At 46.2% G+C, this 17,237-nt stretch overlaps 1 protein-coding gene across 11 annotated transcripts in view; it reads left to right on the plus strand.

Moving 5' to 3' along the window:
• macf1a (microtubule actin crosslinking factor 1a) overlaps positions 1–17,237 on the plus strand; it is a 202,873-nt gene that overhangs the window by 154,667 nt on the left and 30,969 nt on the right. For all 11 annotated transcript variants that reach the window (XM_072676059.1, XM_072676060.1, XM_072676062.1 and 8 more), the window contains one exon: positions 50–550. In XM_072676059.1, the coding sequence (XP_072532160.1) occupies positions 50–550 (501 nt within the window). The remainder of the gene's footprint in view (positions 1–49; positions 551–17,237) is intronic.

Consider the following 17,237-nt stretch of genomic DNA (forward strand, 5'->3'; position numbering starts at 1 on the left):
CTGAGCGTGTGCAAGTCTCAGTCTCTTCAATCTCTCTGTCTGTCCACAGATTGAACAATGTTGCACGTCCCTGGAGTCTCGACTTCAGGGAGTTGGAGAGGTCCAGTCCCGCGTTCGTGATGTATTCTCCCGGCTTGCTGACCTGGATGACGAACTAGACAGTCTCAGCCCTGTAGGGCGGGATGTGGACTCCCTGGCTTCACAGGCCGAGGCAGTAAAGGGCTTCTTGGGCCGGCTGGTCACCCTGCGGACTGAACTAGAAGGCCACGGGGGCGAATGCACCACCATGCTACGTAGAGAGGGCAGCTCTCCGGACCTCCTGGCACTCAGAAGGGAGACTGAGGCGCTAAGCAGACAGGCGGCCAAGCTGGCCGAACGGGGCCAGGGCCGCCTGGCCCTCATAGAGGCGGCTGAGGAACGGGTGAGGGAGTTCTACGCTCGACTCACGGACCTGCAAGGCCTGCTGGACCGGGGAGAGGAAGGGGTGAATGCACAAGGCGTTGTGGGATCAGAAGTGGAGGTGATCAAGCAGCAGCTTAAAGAGTTTAAGGTAAGAGGAGACTAGACTTTTCATCAAACTGAAGCATCTGTGTGTGTCTTTTTTTTGTATCTGATGACAGATTCTGTAATTGTGGCTTGGAACAGTAGATCATATTTGGAATTCCTTCGAGCACGAAGAGTCTGTAGCTAATGACTCATGCGGAGGCATGAGTTGGAAATCATTTTGAAAGTAGTCTTTCTTTGCAAGATTTGTGTGATTTTTCTTTTTCTTTTTTTTCTCTCTCTTTTCTCTCCTCTCCGCTACCTTGCGTGAATTGGAGAGATTTGCTCCATCAGCCAGCCTAATTTGAATCTAAACGAACTCTCACAAAACCTGTAATTTGGTATAAATTATACTGTACACTCTCTCCGAGCAGCTGATCATTGAGAGGCTGTGTGTGCATGTGTGGCAAGAGAGACCAAGCAAGGCTAGACAAGTGTGCGAGGGCTGTCGAGAGGCGATACAAGCATCTGTGGATCACAGCTCGCCTCGCTAAATCAGCTCCAGCCGTCAGCCCCCATCTGGGCTCTTGTCCCGGCATGCTTCTCTGTTAGAAAGAGGAGGAGGAGGAGGAGGAGGGTGGTGGAGGTGGTGGTGGTGGAGGAGCAGAGAAAAACAACATGACACAGTTACTCCTGCTCCTCTCCAGTTTGTCTTCTTATCCCCCACCTCACCTCAACCCCCATCCACCCCCAGGCTGATCAATGGTTACCTCCCCAACATCTCCCCAACATCTCCCTGGTTTGCAATTTGTATTTATAGTTTGTCTGTCTGGTGATGTATCGTTCCCTCTTCTGCGCTTACTCATATGCCTCCAGAGTGTGAAATGAAAGGGAGGGAGGAAGAAAGGCACAGTTGAGGCTGGTAGTGAGTGTGGGTGTATAGGAAATGAATGATGTGGGACTGGGGTTGAGAGAGGTTCTTGGAGTAGGAGAGAGTGAATCAGGGATATTTTTCGTGTGTGTGAGTGTATTGCGTAGCTCACCTTGCTGAGTCACTGTCATTGGGCGCATTGTGCAGAAACATGGCGTCCATTTACTGTGGCTGAGAAATGTTCTGCAGGAGCTGCTCTTGTCCCCCTCCTGCTGTTCCACGACGACTCTGAGAGCTCATTAGACCTGTCACTGTGGTGATGGACACTGAGCTAAATCTGAGAGCAGAACTAATCACAGGAACAGTCTCTGCTCCCACTGTCTCTGTATCAGACTAGCACTGACTCGCCCAACTTGGCTTGGCACAAAATTGGCTGGCAGCTTGTCGTGCTTATCTGGAAATTTACCCATTAATGATTAGAACTGCACTGAGTGTTTTTCGCACTAAGCGTTGTCCTTAACTGCAAACTGTGCCTTGGCTGGGCTGTCCTCTTGTCTATTTATTATTTTTTTTTTTTTAAATACTTATCTCTTTGTTTTATGCTCGCCTTCAATTTTACTGGAGACTCTAACCCGCCCCCCAAGTCTTTGTTTGAATGTGCTGCCGTCCAGGACAGTTCAGATTTACCATCCCTATTAATAACGTGGTCCGCTACAGTACACAGTGCTGCCCCTCTGCCCCCACCCTCTGTCTTTCTCGCTCTCCCCAGCAGGCCTGAGGGCTGTATTGCAGCAGGATAAAGAGGTGCAGAGAGCGAGAAATAAAGAAGGGGAGGCTGCAGAAAGCCTGAATAGCGTGGAGGAAAAGGCGTAGCAGAATAAGAATGTGGCAGGACACATCTGTGTGTTGGATCAATACAGGCAAAAAGACGGTCATTGTAAAAGCTAAGCCAGCGCTAGAACATGGACAAGATCATGTGTGTATGTGTGTGTATTTTTAGGAAGCTCTGGAATGGGGTCTCGCACATTAGACAGAGAGAAAGAGAGACAGGGGGATGAGGAGAATGCTAGCTAAGACTTCCTTGAGATCTTCTTTCATCCTGCTTGGCTGTCTGCACAGTTTTTCCATCCTCTCTGGGCCCTTTTCTCACACACACACACACACACAAACACGCGCACGCACGCACACACACACACGCTGGCCTGCTCTCTGTACGAACCCCCTTCACCCCAGCCCGTCTCCCCTTTCCCCGTCCCCCCCGTCCCACTTACTAATGAAACGTGTGAGGGTAATTTGGAGAGCCAGAGTGCCTGTCTGCCTTGAAAAAAAGGACCACTCACCCCCTCCTCTCCTGCAAGCCAGACTCCATTTCATAGACATCCAATCCAAAGTAATGATGTCATTGCTGAGTTTAGAGAGGGGGGGAGGCAGGATCAACCCAAATGAGCAAGGCGTGTGTGTGTGAGGGTCTCTGTGTGTGTCTCTGCAGTGTTTGTATGCAAGAGACAAAGAGCGAGATCTTGTGTTTGTGTTAATGAGCTTGGTGATGGGGGTGGCTAGCAGTCCAGCATGCGAGGATGAGCAAAGAAGGTGTCAGATTAGTCACTCTTATTGTTTGACTTCTGAATACTGAGAGACTGTGGGAATTATTGGAAAGGGGGCGGGGGTGTAATGAGGACTTTTGAGTTCTAGATGAATGAGAAGTACACCAAGTACACCAACTATGTCCGGAAGTTCACTGAAGAGTGAAAGTTTAGTTTCTGTCTTTTGTACAGATAAGGATTTCTAAGATTGGTGTCTGTTAGATGTTAAGATAAATGATGAACAGCCATTAGATGTTAAAACTTACTGTATTGTAGAAGGGTAGACTGTTTTGCTGATGCTGGGCTACGGTGCTAACATTTTTATTTTGTACATTTTATCGTAAAAACAGTGTGTCCAAATGTTTGTGGACACCCCTTCTAATGCGTGCATTCAAGTACCTTTAAGTTGTACCCATTGCTGACACAGATGTGCACAGTGCAAATGCACACACAGCCTGTCCAGTCTTTGTAAAGAAGTATCGCCAATAGAATAGGATTCTCTGGAGCAGACAAACATGAACCTTTTGGTTGCCAGGTGTGGGCTAGAGTGGTATGAAGCCTCCTAGCATTAAGCGGTGGAAGTGTGTTTCATCCAATACATTTGGAATGAGTTGTGGAACTGGGTCAGGTAGTGATCATCCAATATTCTGACCTTACCAACACTGGAGGACCTGAATGCAATGAAGTCTGTAGACCAATGCTCCAAGATCTAGTAGAACACCTTCTGTAGTATTACAGAATTTTACACCGATATGACTGAGCAGTTCTCGCAAGAGCCCTTACACACACTTCACCAAAGTTCCATAGTGTGGGCAGTGGTGGCTCAGCGGTTAGAGCGCCGGGCTATCGATAACAAGGTTGTGGGTTCGATACCCGGGCTTTGCAAGCTGCCACTGTTGGGCCCTTGAGCAAGGCCCTCTCTGCTCCCCGGGCGCTGGAGTTGGCTGCCCACCGCTCTGGTTGTGTGTGTGTACTCACTGCCCCTAGTTCACTAGTGTGTGTGAGTGTGTGTTCACTACCACAGATGGGTTAAATGCGAAGGACACATTTCGCTGTACAGTGTACACTGTATACAGTGACAAATACGTGCACCTTTACCTTTTTTACTTTAGTGCAGTAGCAGCCTTCCGGGCCCTGAGTGGCAGCGGCAGAGACTCTACTATCCCTGTTACAAGTCAGTGTACCATCAGAATGATGGTGATGCTGTTATTTTAGGGAAAAATTGCTATTTATCTTTCTGTCTCTGTGTCTCTCTCTCTCTCTGTGTCTCTCTCTCGCTCTCTCTCGCTCTCTCTTTTTCGCCCCCTCTCACGCTCTCTAAATCATGCTTGTTCTCCGAGCATCTAATGTAGATGCAGTAGGTGTGTGTGTGTATGTACAGGGAGTGTGCCTACAGGTCCGTGTGGGAGGATATTTCTAATTCCAGGCTGGTTGGAGCGTTTGGAATTTCAGCTGTCTCCCCACCCACAACCCCTCACACTCACAATCTTGTACACAGACACAGGGTGTGGCGGTCTCCCTAAAATTCCCGTGCCCTCAGTCCCCTTGTGCGTCCCTGCGTCCCCCTGCCACGAAGCAGCTGAGCCCTGAGAAAATGGGGTGGGCAGTGGGACCCAGACAGTAGCAAAGAGAGGGGACCCTCTCCAACTGGGCATTCCTGGGCAGGGCTGGTTAGGATAGGGAATAGCTTCTAAATCAAGCTGTGCACTCCATACTGTCCTCACCCTTGCCTCCTTTACACTCCCATTTCAAACATTTGGAAGCACTTGGCGTATTAATAATTTATTATTTTACATGCGATCATCGTTTAAATACATTTAATGTGTGTCATTTTTTTTGTTTTGTTTTAGCTTCCTAGCTATTAATAAAAATAATAAATAAAAGCACTACAATATTAATAACTTTAAATTTATTTACAACCAAATTTCTTTACATTAAAAAACCCATTTGTTTCACATTACTGACCGCTCGTGCCAAACGTTTAAGCAATAGTACATCCTAACTGCTTTTACACACTCCTACCATCACTCCTTTTTACTTTCCTCCCCCTTTCTGTCACTCTATCTCTCTGCTTTCTCTCTATCTGTTCCTGTAGGATAAAGACAGTGCTTCCCCCACCCAAACCCCTAGGGCTTCCCTTTAAACTCGTCTTCATCTTCTCAAGGGCTAGCAGTTACTTAAAATAGTTGTTTACAGCATTTACTGAAAACGGTTTCTGCTCCTGCGGGGATACACTGAACTTTTAACTGTACTGGTGCTTTAAAGAATACTGCAGCAGGATAAACAGTAATTGTCTATAGGGATGTCCCACTTTTGAATTGCCTGTTGAAATCCCTCATCTTTTCTGTCTGATGACGTGGCCGTTGTAGCTCTGGCATATTTGAATTATATAGTTAAGTAACCTAATTAATGGGTTAAACAACTATGATCTAGGGGAGTATGTGAGTGTAGTCTTTCTCTCAGTCAGTCCCCCCCTTAGCATTCAACCTAACAATAAGAAAATGGCTTAAAGAGATTCTTGTTTTTCCTGCAGCTTTAATTATTATTTTTTTTCTTCATTTGATCAGAATAACATGATCAGCGGATGACTTAATTTCTCTGAATTGACTCTCAGCTGTAGCCGACTGGGGCTGTGTGGGCGTGTGTGTGTTGAGGCTTGGTCTTCTTTGCTACTCCCATTGCCTGGTATTGTTTCAGCTGTTGTGAATTACTGTGGCATTCCATAGCATAGCCCTCTTTTCCCCTCTTAGCCACTCTCGATTAGCTCCCCAACTGAAATATATAAAGGACACCAACACTTCAGGAGAAGCTTAGTGTGAAAGGTTAGTCTAAACCAGTTATAGGTCATCTGTATGTATACTATGTTTATATGTAATATATAAGATAAGATAAGATAAGATAGTCCTTTATTAGTCCCGCAGTGGGGAAATTCCCAGTGTAACAACAGAAAGGGATAGCAAGACACTCAGTTACAAAAATTTGGACAAATAATTTACACTATATACACAATATAAATAAGAAATAAAAGAGCAATAACAATACTATTTACAGCAAAAGACTCTTAATTGCACATGGGGGGGGGGGGGGGGATATTGCACATAGTATTCCCTGAACATGAACATGTGTGTACATGTGACATTATTAGGACATCCCATGAAAACCTTTGTCTTTTTTAACATGTTTAAACATATGGAATATTGAGAGATGGAGGTAATGTAACTAAACAAACAACTGAAGAAAGAAAGGTCTTAAAAAGAAAGATGTTGAGTGTAATTAATAGAAATACATGTTTTCTAGTGGCGAAATAACAGCTGGCATTTCTCACTACGGCTCAATTATACGTTTCCGGTAACTTGGACTGCTCCCATTATAATCTAACTTGTGCAGTCGTTCTAATGGTAGACGCTATCCCTTAGCATCGACTGTAGTAAGAGCTACCGTAGGTCCCGTGATGAAATTTTAGGATTGAAACTTGCTAGCCTGACCTGACCATGTTGACCGTTGTTTTAAATGTTCCCCACATTTATTAGATAATAATAACAATTTAATTAAATAATTAGTAAGTTATTATTTTATAATAAAGGCTGATTTCTAACTTTTTTTCGATGTTGAAACATGTTAAAGGGTGATGGTTTTAAAGAGTGTCCTTTTATTGATTTCTTTATTATTTTTTGCATGACTAAGTGAAAAGCTAAACAAGCAAAGCCATACAGTATCAGTTCATTCAGTCACATGCTGTGGTTTATTGACTGAGTTTACTGGGAAGCGCAGACTGTTTGAGTCTGCTGCTGTTCTGCACAGCTCTGTGTCTCTTTGTGTCTCGTGTAGCGGAGAACAATGCACACATTGAAGGACTCAGGTAGAGCCTGCTGGTTAATAATAAAACTACTGCTGAGCTCGAGAAAAAGAGGGTGGGCGAGCGCCTGTGCTGCTTAGTTACCACCGAGAGAAGGGAGGGAGGGAGAGAGAACGAGCAGAGAGCTTTTGAGAGACGAAGGGAAGGAAGAGATAAAATGTATGATTATGAGTTTCTTTTTATTGTTGACAGAAGCAAGTAAGTACAGGGTGCACTTGGGAAGTCAGAAGAAAGAGATGTGAAGGAGGTAGAGGTGGAGGATCAACAGGTGCTGTCCTTGAGCAAACACGCCAATCACGCTCTCTGTCCCCTCCTACTTACTCCAGCTTAACGGCTATTAATCTTTATAGAGCGGTTACACTGAACTGGCAACGCTCGATGCCAGTCGTAGTGTGTTTAGGGGATTTTGGAGCTTGAGCCCTCCTCCCTCTTCCTGTCTGAGTAAGGGCTGTGACTCTTTAACTAGCTGTGACTGGCCAAATGAGCCTCTGAGTGATGGAGGGTAAAGGAGGAGGGGGCGGATTGGCAGACCACAGGGTCAGCAACTGAATTTTTGTTAACTAAACAAAGAAAGTTAAATGGACCACATGAGGATTAAACTGGGTGTTGCACTACACCCTTGAAAATAGTGAAAGCAACTATTTTTCGTTCCTTTAGGAACCGTTTGTGTAAAAAAGTGTGTGTAAAGAATCTGTTAAATGTGTAAAGATGACTTTACCGACCAAAAGGTCCTTCGCACAAATACGGTTCTTTATGAAACTAAAAAAGTTGTTTTGTGGCATCCCTCAAAGAACCTGTCAGATTATGCAATGGACACTTTCTTACTTTCCGAAGTTGAAGACCCTAATCTTAAGGCACAATCTGTCCGAGAAAACCAAACGAAAAACTCCTAAAATCCTTTTAATCATATCACGTCCAGATCACAGAACCCAGAATCATATTCCCCCCTTTGGCAGAGATATGAGTATATGTAGTTTGATCAGATCACAGAGGGCAAAATGATGGCTGTTGAATGTCTGTTCAATTCGAGTGGACAGTGAGGAGGGGAGGGGGGGAGAAAAAAGAGCAAGCACGAGGGCGAGAGGCAGACAAACCTCTTTTGTTACTTTAGGGAGGTTTATCTTGGACGCAGGCATGACAGCTGCAACCCAACTGACAGAGAGCGAGGGAGGAAGAAAGAGAGAGAGCAGGAGAGATAAAAAAGAAAGACAGAGTATTTAGCTTGTTTGACATGCAGGCCACGGGCAGCGTGTTGGTCCACAGAACAACTGTGTGTGTGTCTGTTTGTCTCTCTTTTCCTGCATATGTGTGTGTGTGTGTGTGTGTGTGTGTGTGTGTGTGTGTGTGTGTCTGTGTGTCTGTGTGTCTGGGACCGAGAGCAACGGAGAGTGAGTGGGAGGGTAGGCAAGCAGGCATGCGTTAGTTCAGCGACTGCTCTCTGCCAGAGCTCCTCGCACGAATTACAGCACCGACCGAATAAGGGAAGGCAGGGATAGAAAGAAGGGGGAACTGTGAGGTAAAGGAGGTAAAGCATGGAGAAAGTCATCAGTCCACAACTTTTCCACTTGCTGCTGCTGCTTCTGCCGCCACCTCTGCCGCCATTCTCTGTGTACTTCAGTGGCTTCAGGGTCTATTCATTTTCATTATAAAGCATCCTGAAGCCCCTTGTCGATGGCCCCAGCCTCCCCCCCTTCACACACACACACACACTCTGTTCATGGCTGGATAGGGTTTCAGACGAGCAGGAGACGAGAATGCACAAGTGGGGACTGTGAATCGCAGACTTTTGTGTGTCCTCCAGCATTGTTTTATGCAATAACAGGGTGGTTGTCTGAGGGGGAAAAGGGAGACAATGGAAATGGACAGAGAGAATGCCTAGAGGTTTTTGCTTCCACTTGTATGTATGATGGATTACTTTGGAGGAAAAAAAGAAGTCTTATTGATAAGCCTCAGTGCATGTGAGCACCCTCCCCACTCCCTTTCTACCCTTGTTTTTTCTGTCTTTTGTATAAAGAGCTGCTTATTTCATAGAGTAGGAATGCATTGCTGTGTACATTTAAATGCTATTATATGGTCCTTAGTGGGAGGCAATCTGCTCCTGTTATCCTGTACTTTTGCAGAAACACATGCAAAAATCCCTGGTCTAGTCACTCCCTCTGGCACGGTGGCCCCTCCTCCCAACAGCTTTATCTCCAGCTCCCTTTCCCAGCTCTGGCTCGCTGGGTTTTTTTGGAAGAGGAAACCGGCATGATTGGAGCACTTCCTGTGTTTTAATACCAGAGCAGGAAACAGAACAAACGGAGCTGGATTCAAACAAAAACAGAGGGAGAGAAAGAGAGTGAGGGAGGTGAGAGTATGCGAGAGAGAGAGAGGGAGAGAGAGGGAGAGGGAGTATGTGAGAGTGAGTGAGTTAGTGAGTGAGGCAGTCAGGGAGGGAGGAAGGGAGGGAGGGAGGGAGAGAGAGGAAAAGTGGGAGATTTTTTTAGCAGCTGCAAACCATTTCAGCAGTGCAGTGGCCTGAGAACAGAGACTAAGGAAGAGAGTGTGAGCGAATGAAAGAGAGAGTCTGCAAGAAGAAAAGAAGCAGGAGGAGAAACTGGAAGCTTGCGTGGAGCTTGTGGTTCTTTTGCGCTCGTGCGAAGTAGAGAAAGAGGACGATTGTGTCTGGGGATTGTCTGAGAAGCAGAGTGCCCCGGGTGGAAAGGCAGCATTCGGAGCTTTGGTGTTCTGTCTGGGTCTCTGCCCTCTGGATACAGCCCCGCGACTCGCCACGCTTCTCCGGCTAGGTCAGGCTAAAGCCCTCGCCCTCTCGAGTGGTACTCACTCACACCTCAAGCCTCCTGGACACGGCCACCATTTGGATTCACAGACTCACCCTGGAGCTCTAGATGAAAGGAATATAAAAGGGAATAGGAGAAAAAGGAATGATGGCCCCTTTTGTTCTTGTGTTTGTACGATGAAAAGGACATGCCATCAAGAGAGTATTGCATTTCATTCACCTAAAGTGCCTGGATGCCACCACTACAGAGGAGAAGATAAATGAAGAGGATGTAGGATTTCAGATTTGGGCTTCGATTTGGGCTGCTCTTCCAGACGGGCTCTATTAATGTTTCATTATTGGATTAAAAGGAGAAGGAAATTAATAAAGGGATAAAGGGACGATCTGAAGAATCAGTCCTTCTTCTCATGCTAGCAATTGACTGACCTTGTAAGCTGTGGAGTTGTTTTTTGTTGTTTGCTAAACTGACTTATGTCTGGATTAGTCCTAAGAGCATAGGAAGATGTGCTGGAAACAACGGTAAGATGCGAGACAAAATCACTTGATGGACATTTTGCGTTTGTCTCTCACACTGTGTGTTTTTATGCAACAGAGTGTAGAGTTCTCACCTTAAAAGGAGACTTGCACTGCTTTGGCAGCTTCTCTTCGAGGCTGCTTAAGTGGCTCAGACCCCTTTCTGATTTTCCTGTTGTGGCAGAGACTGGGAGAGTCGAAAGGAAGTCTCTGCAAGGAAGTCGGGAAAAGGATTGTATCGATGTTTTGAAGGAAGGGGACTCTACTGAATTAAAATGGGCAGAAAAGAGGCAGATGGGTGTTATCTGTGATACCACTCCATATCGGACTATGAACCTCTTTAAAACAGCTGCTTCCTTTATTTGCCGCATGCCCCCAAACTAAGCTGATTAATATGTTGCTGGGGAAGTACATCGGTTTGACTGAGACCTTTTTTCTGATGTGCTCTAGCAGGATGGAATCAGTAAATAGATTGCTGGTTAGAGCCAAGAACTCTACAACGTCCACGTCTATGAACATTTGCCCTGAAATATAAGCATGACAACTGTCTGTTTTAGCTGTAGATTTTGTATAGTAATGTTTGTTATAATCAAGTGGAACACTAAGACTTGAGCTAAAGGTAATTCAAGCAACATACCGACACTTTTTTTGCGGAAAAGCATCTGCCCCGTCCCGGGCCCTTGAGTACGGGATGGGGAAACCTCTGAGCCGACCAGACTGCTTGCGGCAGAACCCTAGGTGTCTAGGGAAGGGCGACGATGAGGAGGCCTACATCGAGGACTGTTATGTGCCGCAGCGCTCCATATATGACACCATGCGAATTAATGAGCAGATTGACCAGGGCTCCAAGATTAGCCAGCCCTCTCGAAGCACTTTGGGATCTGGAGGAGGAGAAGGAAGCACTCTTTCAAGCAATGGGACTTTAGGAGCTGACATTGGAGGAGTGTTTGTGGCACGAGGAGGGTCGGCTGATGGAGGGCTAAAAAGGTTAGATGAAAGAGTCATTTTTGATGCTCTGAAGTTGACTGGGGACCCTCAGAGCATGCCATCTGTGGGAGCTGTCGGCTCTAGCGTTATAATTCCTGCATCAAACTCTGCTGCTGTGGGGGCAGCTGTAGTGACCAAGAGACGTCATCATGGCAGTGACAAAAAAGACAATCCAAATCGCCGCTCTTGGAAAGCATTTATGCCTCCGACTTACCCAGAGTTTGCTGAGCGGCTAGAGCTTTCACCTGCAGAGGGAGGAGAGAAGCGTTTGTCTGGAGCAGGGATCCCAGTTTCTCCTCTTCATCCACTATCCTCTCTGCTGACTGCCCCAGCCTCTTCCACATCCACCCCGCCCCTTCCCCTTTACAGTCCCTCTCCTGTCTCCTCTGTTGGTCCTCAAACTCCTCCTGCCTCTAGCTCTCCAGCAGTCACGCCATCTATGAGCCCCTTGTCCGCACACCCATCCCTTTCTGTCAGGCAAAAACAGTCCCCCCAGCTTCAACCTAATCCCCCAAAACAAATCAAATCCACATCTGCCCTGCCTTCCTTTAAAGAACAAGCACCTTCACAGACGATTCCACTTGTGCAACCCAAACAAGACACTGCTAGATCTCCTCAACCCAGCCCTTGTGTTTATAGACACTCTGAGAAAAGCAAGCCAACTGTGACTCCTCTACTTTGTGTAAGAAGTGTTTCAGAAGAACAGACACATCACTGGGATATAACTGCAACTAAAACATCCGACTCTGAGCGGGACTCGCCACTGGAACAAGATCAGGACACTGCTCCTCTGATACCTCCAAAACCTGTGTTTTGTCCACCCACTAAAGCCCGTACCTGGCCTCGCAGTATGAAAGGTGCTAAGAGGTCATCGGGCCATGGAGGAGTACTTCACAATTTGCCGATTCTGCCACCTTTGCCTCCCCTGCTTGGAGAGGACAGTGACCTCGAGGAGGAGTCCCTGTACCTGCTTGATCCTCCATCACCGTTTCTGCAGGAGGGAGAGGAGCTGAGTTACGATGGCCTACCACTTTCTCCATGTCTTAGCCAAGAGGGGTGTGACGAGGGCCTGTTGGGCTGGCCTCCTCCTACCAGGGAACTGCGAGAACGAACTGCTTCAGAACTGTGCTTTGAAGAAGATGAGCGGAGGATCTTGGCAGAGCTAGAGGAGGAAGAGGATAAACAAGAGGGAGAAAATACAAAAGAGAAAGAAATACTAGAGATGGAGGAAAGGAACTGGCAAGCAGTATTGAAACTAGAAAGTCATGAAATAGCCAGTGTTTCCTGGGAGATGGAAGGAGAGGAATCTCAGCTGCTGGACTGGGAGACTAAACAGCTGAGTTCTTCAGGTCACAGACCCCTGCTGACCCCTCCAGTAGGTTTTGGAGGCTCACAGGCGGCCAGTGTTTCTCCTTGCCCTAGCTCGGAGGCAGGATCAGACGACCTCTTTCTGGAGCTGGAGAGACAGTGTATGGAGGAAGACGGGGAACAATCATTTGGGGTCGAGTCAGCTTTTGCATCTCTCCTCACTGAGCCCCTGACTGAATGTCATACCCTACCTCGAGTGGAGGAAGAAGAGGAGGAGAAAGAGGATCAACCTGAAGACAACAGGGATGAAGTTGACCCCTTCAAGAGTGATGATTCTGTAAACCATGAAGATTCGGATCAGACTGAGCTACATGAGTTACAAACAGATCCGAACCCCTCCAGTGAGGGCGCTGATCATACACAAAGCTGTGATGCTAGCGAAAGCAGGGACCAAAGTCTAGAAGAGTTACCAGTGGGCTTATTTCGTGATAGTGACAGCAGTATAACTTCTCAGCAGGAACATACAATAGCCATGCATGGTGCAGACACTTTAGATGGACCTTTGCTAGAATCGGACTCCAGTGGAATTCAGATGTCCCACTTAGACAGAACTGCCACCGACACAACACAAGCTGACTGTGAAAAACCAGGAACTGATTCAGACTTGGATAGCGGAGCATCGTCTGAACACGAACATGAACAGGTAGTGGAGGTGGACGTTAGGGAGAATGATGATGAATTACCTGTCGACCATACCTCATTATGTCACCAAGATGCATCTTCAACAGAGAACACAGACTGTGAGTTAGATAAATGTATATCTCCTGTAAATATTGAAGACGTTATACAAGTATCTCCTGAGAGTTCTGAATTGGCCAGTGACATTGGAACAGAAGCAGAGAGCAACATCAGTCAGGTGGTCTCCCATGTGGAGCTGAAGCCTGTTGATGTTTCCATAGAGATGACCTCTGTCCAAGAACGGATGCCACTTATAGAGACCCAGACGATCTCATCAGCAGTAGCTGAGAAAGTTGTTGCTTCTGAGGACATGTCTGTGCATGAATGGGAGCTAACAAATGTGGATCAAAGAACTACTTGCACAAGTACCCCGAAATCAGACAACTCAACCCTTTCAGTAGTAAGTGCATCCTCAAAAGACAACGAATCATCTCCCCCCTCCCCACTACCCATCTCCACAACAAAACCGGAATCAGAGAGGGGAGATCCCGACAAAGACACTGATGCGGTCGTTGCTTCCGACAGCTTTGTTTACCTGGCAGTGGCAGTGCCACCACAATACTCCCAGGACTGTCCCCCATCCCCGCTAGTGGATTCTACCCCACCTAGTCCCCTTCCTAAACCCTGTCCTGATCCGGACGAGGGGGCTTTTCTCTCCTCTGACAGTTTTGTGTACATGGCTGCTCCTGAACGGCTCTCCCTGGTGTCCGATGGGGGTTCAGCTTGTGAGGACTGTCAAGATTTAGAATCGGAGTCCGAGACCAGTCAGTCAGGAGTGGACTTTGTTCTGGGGTCCATGACTGGGGAAAGTGACTGGGACTCGGACGGATCAAGGCCAGACTTACTGCACCCATACCAAGATCAGTGGGGCCAGCTTGAGCCAGGTCTCTTATATGGACTTTTCAGTGAAAGTGAGTGTGAAGGGGGACCTCAGAAGGTCCCTGGAGCATGTGAGAAAGACTCTGGGGTTGCTGCTGGTTCAGGGCACCCAGATGAAGAAACTTCAGTCCCAATGTGCAGTGACTTCAGCAGTGAGGTAAAGAATCTCCCTTTGGTGTTATGATACGCTGTGATTGTATATCTGCGTACTTGCTGACCCAGTCCCAGAACTGAAACACTCGTCTTCTAAACTATTCCAAGTCATTTTCTTGCTGTAAATTTCTTCAGGTCTGCTTAGCTTTAGCTTAACATGCTTCTCCTGCAGATGCAGTGGCTTTTACAAATATAGTGTAGTATTATTCCAAACAAATTCTTAGAATAAGTGGTGGTTCCTCCTTCTTCTTCTGCATGTGGAAATAAGTGAATGGCACTTATATGGTCCTGATATTTAAATGGGACTAACAAACAGCTGTGAAAAGGGTTGTCCATGGTCCGTCTACTGTAAGTGTTTTTTTGCTTGGGAATTGTTTGTATATCTTAATGCAGATCACAAATTTGGAAGTAAGCAAGCTCTTGTTTACGGAGTTGATGGGCCTGAAATTGTTGAAAATCCTTGTGCAAGTTAGCATGCTTGGGTTCCTGTTTGTGCAAACATTTGTTTATTCTGCATGGTGCACATGTAAGACACTGTAAGTGTATTTTACGTGATGTGGTGGAACGAACTTCTCTGGGTGTTATACTTGGGCGAATAGCAGGGTGGTCACCTTATTGACTTGTGTTTGCTAATGTATAAACTTAGAGGTATCTTTGAATTCAAACTAGCTGAGGTTATTCTTGAGTAAATAGCAAAGCTCTTTTGTAAGTCGTTTTGGATAAGAGCATCTGCTAAATGCTTTAAATGTAAATGTATCTCCAAAATGGTGACTTTACAGGAGAAGGCATACGTGTTCTTAGCTTTAAATGGACGTGTAAAATAAGAGTTTGTTTAAAGTCATTTAGAGCCTTTCTGTTGCTCCATTCATCCAGAATTGTTTACACAGTTTAAAGAGCAGCTACAGGATTCAAACCAAAATGGACAAAAATGGAGATACATGTTTTTCATTGGACAGCAACGATGTGTGTGTGTTTGACAGTCTTTCAGGCTCCTATGAGCAGTCTGGCATCTGCTCTTTGTCACAGGGCCTATGACGTTTGGCTGTGAGGTTAGCAAATGTACTCCTTAAGCACTCTCTCCACTGTTATTGCATTATTGGGTCTATCAGCAGCAGTGGCCAAGTCTGGTTATCCACATATAGTCTCTGTCCTCAGCACTGCCTTTCTGCAGAGTCACTGCATCTCTTGTGCCCCAAATCTAATTTCTTGCTCGACCACGGGCAGAGGACGTTATAATTATTAGGACGCTAGGATGCGTCAGAGAGCAAATGGTCTTTTAGGTTGTGTTTAGACTCAGCAAATTTGGTTTGATTAAAACAGAGCCTGGTGTGATTGCTTTGATAGTGCGATTCGGTAGAACAAGTGGGAAGGCTGCCATGTGAACCAAGCAATCAATAGACCGAACAAGTGAACTCCAAATGAACTCAGTGGTGCAGTTCTATTGAAGTATGTATGTAACACAGATAAAAGACGTCTCAGCAGACCAAACTCCGGACGAACTGTCATTTATTCTCTTCAGGCCTGCTTTGGTTTTGAGCTAAAGAGGGTTTCTGCTGGATGCTGGTTTGACACATGACCATGTTTGATCATGCCTTGAATCCTGGACAGATTGTTTTGGTTTTAAAACGAGGCTCAGGCACATCTGGCACATCTCTGAAAGGCTCAGTATGTATGTATATGACGACACACATCAGGTAGCTTTGGTAACGTGGCTTCTCATGGCAGATGACAGGCAAACAGGCTCATTAGACCACAATACAGCGTGGTTCAGCAGGTTTGTTAAATATTACTGCAGTTGTCATCAAATGTACATGATGAAGTCTGTCCGATCACTCGCTAATTTTTATTTGCATGACATTTTGTCCATATCTTTTAATACAATATCTAATACTTCAGTGTAAACACTAAAATATCCATAACTAAAATACAACATATTTTCTGCTTTGGTCTGGACCCAAGGAACCAAACCTTAGTGATAAACACACCGCAAAACTTGAAGAGTTGTTAGAATAGGACAGAAATAAGCCAAGATAAGGTAACATGACTTTCTTAAAGAGTGCCTTCCTTTCAAAGTTAAACCATCTATAAATCTCTGTTCCCCTTTTCCCTGCCATGAACCCCTCCTCAGCTCCTTAGATTCCCCTCCCCTTTGCTGCAGTATGAAACAGCACTGAAGAGCCCTGTTGTTGTTCAGATAAGGAAGTGAGAAATAAACACTGGGTCCTTTAGGGTGGCTGCTGTTGCCGGTAACACAAAAACACAGTAGAAAGTTGTTGGGAATATAAATAGATGATAAGAATGTGCCAGCCCTCTCAGCTCTGGAACTCTGACGCTAAACTTACTCCCCCAGTGCACAAATGGGAGGGGCCCACAAGGGAGGTGTACGTATGTGCTGAAGCGAACACATTAGATGATTGGCAGTAACCAAAATTGTGTAGTGTAATGGTGGTTGTTTTTGATGCAGAATCACAGCCCAGTTTCTTTTAACAAAGGAAACCATAGCTCAACACCTGGTTGTACAAAGAGCTGAGGCTGTTAACCAGGGAAGCATCCAAGGACAGGCCTGGCAACTCACGTCAAACCCTGGGCTGCTATACAAAGAATAAGACATGGATGGGCATACAGGGCATACATGAGGCTCTAGAGAGAAACAAGAGACTCTGTAGAAAGGGAGGAGCGGGCTTACAGGAAGAGAGGCGGTATTGTGGGATCTGGTGGCACAGCCATATTTGATTGTTTTGATAACGATGGCACTGAAAGACAGCTTGCGGGAAGCACCTGTGACGGGGACAGCAGGAAACAAAGGGAGGGCTTCAGTCTGAACACACACAAGCACACATGCTAAACATTACCAAAGCATTGATGTCACTGTTTGTGATTCTGTGGTTCAGACCTATTTAAAGATACAGGTGAGGGGCCCTGGGTGGTCCAGCGGACTACGGCGCTGTCACTGGGGTCAGAGGGTAGAGTTTGCTTTCTCTGGGGTGGGTAGATTGTGCTCTCCCCCGCATCACATTAGTGTGGTGCTGGCCATCACTGGCCTCTGCTAGCCTTTTATACGCCTCTTCCCTCCAGGTGCGTTGGTTG

This window comes from Salminus brasiliensis, chromosome 3 (genome assembly GCF_030463535.1).
Source record: "Salminus brasiliensis chromosome 3, fSalBra1.hap2, whole genome shotgun sequence".
NCBI lineage: Eukaryota > Metazoa > Chordata > Actinopteri > Characiformes > Bryconidae > Salminus > Salminus brasiliensis.